The 7,875-nt window shown below is 41.2% G+C and overlaps 1 protein-coding gene across 1 annotated transcript; it reads left to right on the top strand.

Moving 5' to 3' along the window:
- The first annotated feature begins 377 nt into the window (after positions 1 to 377).
- Positions 378 to 7,798, top strand: aqp8a.1 (aquaporin 8a, tandem duplicate 1). The gene is made up of 5 exons (XM_014179683.2): positions 378 to 712; positions 924 to 1,050; positions 3,494 to 3,708; positions 6,668 to 6,802; positions 7,019 to 7,798. Exons 1-5 carry the CDS (start codon positions 435 to 437, stop codon positions 7,059 to 7,061), a joined length of 798 nt encoding a protein of 265 aa, XP_014035158.2. The 5' UTR covers positions 378 to 434; the 3' UTR covers positions 7,062 to 7,798.
- The last annotated feature ends 77 nt before the right edge of the window (positions 7,799 to 7,875 follow it).

Here is a 7,875-nt window from a genome sequence, read left to right as displayed (position 1 = left end):
GATGGGTACATATTATTAATTTATACGTCCAAAATAGATGTAGCAACAACAGATTGCCCCTTTAAGTAGGCAAGTAGGACAATTCAACACACTTTATACTGTTCTTTAGCAGCTATGCCTACATACTAGGCTAATTATGAACAAGATTTATTACCGCGGTGTTACCCTGATAAGCTAATCCTCGTCTTTCCATCATCAATGCTTCATCCACTACAATAACCACTAACACTACGGCTATTACTATACCCAGAAATGGGGATGTGTGCCAAAACACACATATGAATACTCCCATACATACCCTGAGACCACCCCAGTATGACAGCCCTGCCTCTCCTGTCTGCACTTTTATCAGGGCATGTATCATGCTCTGGCTGACCACTTAACAGAGCAGGTGTAAGTGACACACAGAGAGCAGCAGGAGTCAGCTGAGCAACATGTCCGTGAAAGAGTCAAAGACAGAGCTCTTCACCGTGGCTGGGACTGACACGGTGGAGTCAGGGCCAGGATCAGAGGTTTTCAACTCCAGAAAGATAGTTACCACCTTTGAGAGATATATCCAACCGTGCTTGGCTGAGGTGGTGGGATGCGCCCTTTTCATCTTCGTGGGATGCGGGTCTGTTATTGAGAATGCCGGCGTTGCGGGGAGCATCCAGCCTGCTCTGGCTCATGGGCTGGCGCTGGTGATTGTTATTGCTGTGCTGGGAGAGATCAGGTGAGGACGTGCTGACACCTGTTAACATCTCCCTCCTCTAAGGTCAGAAAGTATTAGGATGTTTTTATGAATGATTTCAACTTTGGCCTAAAATAGAATTTTGTTCACGTGACTTGAGATTTACAGCTGTAACACGTATATGATTGTCTTTTATCAATGTTTTACATTATTGCAATGTGATTTTACACCTCCTTATTCTTTCTGAATACAGTGGTGGCCACTTCAACCCAGCTGTGTCTGTGAGTGTGTGCATCAGTGGAGGACTGGACGTAATCCTACTGGGGCCATATATACTCTCCCAGATGGTGGGGGGAATGATTGGGGCTGGCTTGGCAAAGGTAAGGGGGCTTTCACATCAAGTTTTTTTCTTTCTTCTCTGGAGCGATTAACCCCTAAATTTGGTTAGATTGGACAGGTTCTATGTGGAAAATACATTGATTTTGAAAAAAGTAATCAAGGTAAACTGTTGATTTCAGGATTCACGTCTCCATCAAAACCAAAAATCTAAGTTAAAGAATAGGAATAAATCAAATCAAAACTTTATTTAAAGTGCAATGAAATTTTGATTTGATTTTGTTCTGTCCTCTGGATTTTTGGTTGCGGTGGAGACATGAATCCATCATATCAGTTATTCATTTGTAGACAAACTGGAATTAAAGCCAGACTGAGTCAGTGGCACAGAAGGAACTATCCAAGCAATAGATACATCTCCTTATAATGTTGATATTTGGTTGTGTTGTCAACCACAGTTCAATATTGATCTCGTGTGGCTCAGTTGGTAGAGCATGTTGTTTGCAACGCCAGGGTTGTGGGTTCAATTCCCACGGGGGACCAGTACCGAAAAAAAAAATGTATGAGATGTATGCATTCACTACTGTAAGTTGCTCTGGATAAGAGTGTCTACTAAAATGTAAATATTACCTTTGTAATACAGTACAGTGCTTTCAGAAAGTACTCACACTTCTAGAGAAAACTGAGGATGGATTAACAACATTGTAATTACTCCACAATGCTAATCTAAATGACAGAGTGAAAAGAAGAAAGCCTGTACACGATAAAAATATTCCAAAACAAGCATCATTTTTGCAATCAGGCACAAAAATAAAACTGCAAAAAAATGTGTCAAAGAAATATATCCTGAATACAAAGCTTTATATTTGGGGCAAATTCAACACAACACATCACTGAGTCCAACTCTTCATATTTTCAAGCATGGTGTTGGCTGCATCCTGTTATGTGTGTGCTTGTCATTGGCAAGGACTAGGGTGTTTTTTTTAGGATAAAACGGAATAGAGCTAAGCACAGGGGGGGAAATCTGGTTCAGTCTGGTTTCCAAGAGACACTGGGAGACAAATGCCCCTTTCAGCCAGGCAATAACCTAAAACACAAGGCCAAATCTACACTGGAGTTGCTGACCAAGACATTGAATGTTCCTGAGATATTTCTGTATTTAATTTTTGATACATTTGAAAAAAATCTATTTAATCAATTTTTAATTCAGGCTGTAACACAGCTTTTAGATGGTTGAATGCATAGTGCTAACTAACTTGTGGGTGTCTTTTTGAGTGGGTGAATATAGGTTGGAATCTCATTGATCAACGACTCTGTCACAGGCGTCGAAAGGATTAGACCAAGGCGCAGCGTGGATAGTGTTCATTCTTAATTTATTATATGAGAACACTTAAACAAAATAACCAAACGACCAACAGTTCCGTCAGGTACAGCAACTAAACGGGAAAATAAACACCCACAAAACCCAAAGAAAAACAGGCTGCCTAAGTATGGCTTCCAATCAGAGACAACGAAAGACACCTGCCTCTGATTGGAAACCATACTCGGCCACACATGGAAAATGAAACATAGAAACAGAAAACTAGAACAAATTCCCCTAGAAACAAACCAACCCCAAAACACACAAAACAACCCCCCCGCCACACCCTGACCATTCTACTAAGGCAAAATGACCCTTCTCACTGATCAGGACGTGACAGACTCAACCAAATATTACCCAATTATCCACATTAAAATGATGTGGTGTGCCGAGTTGGAATGCACTGTGGTTCGCATAAAAGTATAGTCTCGGTCCCGATTCCATTGGTACATTGGTGCAGTTTGCTGCAAGTGAAAATGCAGTCCGGACCAAACACAGGAAAAGAACCAGAGGCGTGCAGTAAGCTATTGGTTGTTTGACTGTAAGCATGCATGGAATATCATAACTTCCCACTTGGACACACTGGTTGACTCAAAGTTGTTTCCACATCATTTGGCTGAAATTACTTTGAACCAACGTGGAATAGACGTTGAATTGACGTCTGTGCCCAGTGGGTTGATACACTGGCCAAAAGTATGTGGACACCCCTTCAAATTAGTGGATTTGGCTATTTCAGCCACACCCGTTGCTGACAAGGGTATAAAATCAAATAAAGAAATGACTTGCATCACACATAGTTTTGTAAAGCCTACTCATTTTAGTTTGTTCGACATTTGGCAATGTGAAACCAACTGGACCAAATGACCAAAACACAATGTAGCAAATAATCAAACTCTGATTCGAACGATAGCAAACAAACTTGTTTGAGAAACAGTCTCCATATGTTATTTTCTTGGAATAAAACATGTGAATGATGTACATTCAGCTTGGATATTAAAATAGACCTAATCATTTTTCAAAAGCATTCGGATCTATGAAGAAACAAAAGACTTTCAGATTGTGTTTAATAAAAGGAAATATAACCCAATGTAATCCCAATCTAATCGTACAGATGTTGTGATATTCCTCAGGCAGTATCCTCCATCATCAGCTATGCCAGTGCAGCAGGGGGAGTGTTCAACGTGGTTAAAACCAGCGGAGCTATCGGCAGTGCCACCGTAGCAGAGATAGTCATGACCCTCTTCCTGTCCCTGGTGGTCTGTATGGGGGCTGTCAACGGCAGGACCCGTACCCCACTGGCCCCACTCTGCATCGGGCTCACTGTGACTGCTAACATACTGGCTGGGTAAGGGCTGAGGAAAATCTATGGAGACCCATGAATGTCAATAGATACAGATGGTTTGGAAACACTTGAGGCCTACGAATGCATATGATAGATGGTTTAGATTTAGATTTAACAGGATCACCGTTAGCTGACGCCAATGGTGACAGCTAGTCTTACTGGGGTCTGACATATAACGAAAAAGACATTACAGACAAAAGACTTTACAATTTGCATACATTTAAAAGCATTAACATGTAGCGTGTGTGTGTGCATCTATCAGTTCCACATACATGTCAGTACATTCACACAACTAGTAGGTCACATGGAGGAGAGGTGTTGCTTTATTTGTTTTATGAAACCAGGTTTGCTGTCCACTAGCGCTATATATGATGGAAGGGAGTTCCATGCACTCATGGCTCTGTATAATACTGTGCGTTTCCTTGAATTATTTCTGGACCTGGGGACTGTGAAAAGACCCCTGGTGGCATGTCTGGTGGGGTACGTGTGTGTGTCAGTGCTGCTCTGTTTTTGGCCAGCTGCAGCTTAACTAGGTCTTTCTTTGCATCACTTGAACATATGACTGGACAATAATCAAGATAAGATAAAACTAGAGCCTATTACGGACAGACCTCTCCCCATCTTTACAACCATTGAATCTACAGTATATGTTTTGACAATGACAGTTTACAATCTAAGGTAACAGCAAGTAATTTAGTCTCCTAAACTTGTTCAACAGCCACACCATTCATTACCAGATTCAGCTACGGTTAAGAACTTAAGGAATGATTTGTAACAAATACAATGCTCTTAGAGATTTCAGAGATGTTGAGGACCAGTTTATTACCGGCCACATTCCAAAACAGACTGCAACTCTTTGTTAAGGGTTTCAGTGACTTCATTAGCTTTGGTTGCTGATGCGTATATGGTTGAATTATCAGCATACATGGACACATGCTTTATTCAATGTCAGTGGCAGGTCATTGGTTAAAATAGAAAAGAGTAGAGGGCCTAGAGCACTGCCCAGCAGTACACCTGTCACGGCTGTTGAAAGGAGCAGACCAAAGCGCAGCGTGTTGATAGTTCCACATTTTATTTACTCTGTGAAACTCATGCAATACATAAAAATAACTGAATAGACCAAAAAAAAAGAATGTGACGCAGAGGAGAACAAACACTACTCACAACCATAATAACACACAAAAACCCAGGAAGAAAAACCCCTACTTAAATATGATCTCCAATTAGAGACAACGAGGACCAGCTGCCTCCAATTGGAGATCAACCCAAAAAACAACAACATAGAAATAGAAAAACTAGAACTTAAACATAGAAATACAAAACACCCCCTGTCACGCTCTGACCTACTCTACCATAGAAAATAACCTCTTACTATGGTCAGGACGTGACAACGCCACAAATTACATTTTTAGTCATTTAGCAGACGCTCTTATCCAGAGCGACTTACAGTAGTGAATGCATACATTTCATACATTTTTTTCTCCGTACTGGTCCCCCGTGGGAATCAAACCCACAACCCTGGCGTTGCAAACACCATGCTCTACCAACTGAGCCACACGGTACATGTTTGACATTAGAGAAGCTTCCATTAAATAAAACCCTTTGAGTTCTATTAGCTAGATAGCTCTGAATCCACGATATGGCAGATTTGAAAAAGCCACAGCACACACGTTTTCTCAACAACAGGTTATGGTCAATAATATCAAAGGCTGCACTGAAAGCTAACAGTACAGCTTCCACAATCTTCTTATTATCAATTTATTTCAACCAATCATCAGTCATTTGTGTCAGTGCAGTACATGTTGAGTGCCCTTCTCTATAAGCATGCTGAAATTCTGTTGTTAAATAGTTTACAGAGAAATAGTATCTGTATTTGGTCAAACACCTTTTTTTCCCAACTGTTTGCTAAGAGCTGATAGCAAGCTGATAGATATGCTGTTAGAACCAGTAAAGGCCGGTTTACCACTATTGGGTAGCGGAATGACTTTGGCTTCACTCCAGACCTGAGGACAAAGAATTTCCTCTAGGTTCAGATTAAATATATGACAGATAGGAGAGTGTAAGGCTCTGGGTGTAGTGGGTGCGAAGTCATGCGCAGGAAGCAAAGAGTACAGGGTAGTGCTTTATTGCACAAACGGCGAACATAAGCCACCCCACTAAGACACAGGGCGCACACAAAATAAATGCCCCAAACACTGGGGACTGAAACAGAGAAAACCCACGACCGAAACACCTGACACGAGCGTGCACAGATGCAACACACAAACAATCCCACAAACAATCCCACACACAGAGCAGGCGGTCCTACTGGCTAAAATAGCACCCAAAACAGGTGCAACCAATAAACAGAAAGGCGAAAAAAGGAATAAGTGGCAGCTAGTAGGCCGGTGACGACGACCGCCGAGCACCACCCGATCAGGAAGGGGAGCCACCTTCGGTAGGAGTCGTGACAGAGAGGCTATAGAGTCAGCTACCATCCTCAGTAGCTTTCCATCTGTTGGCAATGCCAGGAGGTTTGTCATTATTAATCGACAACAATAATTTTTCCTCCTCTCCCACACTAACTTTACAGAATTCTAACCTGCAATGCTTTTCTTTCATTATTTGTTTTTTGATACATGAGTGCGATGGCTCACTGTTCGTTGTTGGCATTTCCTGCCTAAGTTTGCCCACTTTGACAATGAAGTAACCATTCAAATAATTTGCAACATCAAATGGTTTTGTGATGGTGTTTTGAAATGACAAGTGTTCGCAGCAGAACAGTTTCAATACTATTTCTGCTGTGCTATTTGTTGTTATCGACGACAACAAGAAATGTCACAGCAGAAACAAAGACGGCATTGACACTGACATCACTGCCTGCCTGATAATGATTAATTATATTAATACATGAATTGATCTGATGCAATGCATCGTTCTATCAATATAGTAACCAGATGTGTTTGTCCCATTGGTCTTTCAGAGGGTCAGTATCTGGAGGGTGTATGAACCCAGCGCGGGCGTTTGGCCCTGCAGTGGTAGCTAACTACTGGGAGTACCACTGGATCTACTGGGTGGGACCGATGGCAGGGGCCCTTATCACTGGCAGCTTGGTCAGGTAGGATACAGCACGCCCAGCTTTCATTACCCATTTATAGATTGTATTACCCTTAGGCCTTTGATTATTGTCTAAAATAGGCACTAAAATGGCACTGCATTTCCATACGGTTTCAGCATGTTATAGTCATACTGTATACAGTCACTAGGAGAATATTTCTTCATCACATTGTAATTCATGTATTGTTTACTATTTCATTCCGATTTTTGTACACAGGTTGTTGTTGGGAGACCAGAAAACTCGTCTTGTTCTGAAGTAAATTTGACGCCTCGGAGCAATGGGAGCCTTTTTGACAGCGTCTTTGCCATGCTGTTTTTTCAAAAACAATGTCATTGTCTTCCCAAGTATTGTATTGCCCTCTATAGCTAGCAGAACCTTTGCAGTTCACATCTTGTCATACACATCATATTGTATTGAACTGTAGTGAACTATAAAACAAAAACTGTTTGCATAAATACATTACATTCAAACCTATGATCACTTCTGGCCATTCAGTCCATCAATCATTGTTGATATGTTTGGTTCAAAGTTCTTAAATGGAAAACATTAATAGTTTATGACTATTTTATTACATGATAGGTGGTGTAATAACTTCCAAAACTCAACAGAGGCATTGAACTCACTGACCAAATTTGGTCAAACCACACTTCAACTTGCATGCATATATATATCATTTATTGACAATAAATGCATCCCTGTCTATGACAGTGTCTCAAATGTAAAATATGTCAATATAGAAAGTATTGTGAGTAGGTGACCTTGTCAATGTCCTCCCATTTAACTTTCAGATTGTGACATAGTGACCTTTATCGAGACACTTCTAACCTCTGGTAGCCTCAGCCAACTTAGCAACTGAAGTTTACCCTTATCGATTTGCAAGGCATGAATATGACGTTGCCTCCCCCTCATGCTGTCTTGTAAAGCTGTTGGGCACACTTCAGGCTAAGAAGTCCTTTGTTGAACTGGTATGAACAGCCTCTGTCAGAATGGGGTCAAGGAGCAGATTAAAATATGTCTAAATTACCCTGACAAGGTTTATGGTCAGTGGGTCAAACAAAGAGGCAATATCAATA

The sequence above is a fragment of the Salmo salar genome, chromosome ssa28 (genome assembly GCF_905237065.1).
Source record: "Salmo salar chromosome ssa28, Ssal_v3.1, whole genome shotgun sequence".
Taxonomy (NCBI): Eukaryota; Metazoa; Chordata; class Actinopteri; order Salmoniformes; family Salmonidae; genus Salmo; species Salmo salar.
This window is presented reverse-complemented; position numbering and strand designations above follow the sequence as displayed.

Bases quoted from the DNA above. Each gene is read 5' to 3' on its own strand.
- aqp8a.1 (XM_014179683.2), top strand. From the start codon at position 435: ATGTCCGTGAAAGAGTCAAAGACAGAGCTCTTCACCGTGGCTGGGACT. The intron at 1,051-3,493 runs GTAAGGGGGCTT...GATATTCCTCAG, and splicing joins TTGGGGCTGGCTTGGCAAAG to GCAGTATCCTCCATCATCAG. The intron at 6,803-7,018 runs GTAGGATACAGC...TTTTGTACACAG, and splicing joins ATCACTGGCAGCTTGGTCAG to GTTGTTGTTGGGAGACCAGA.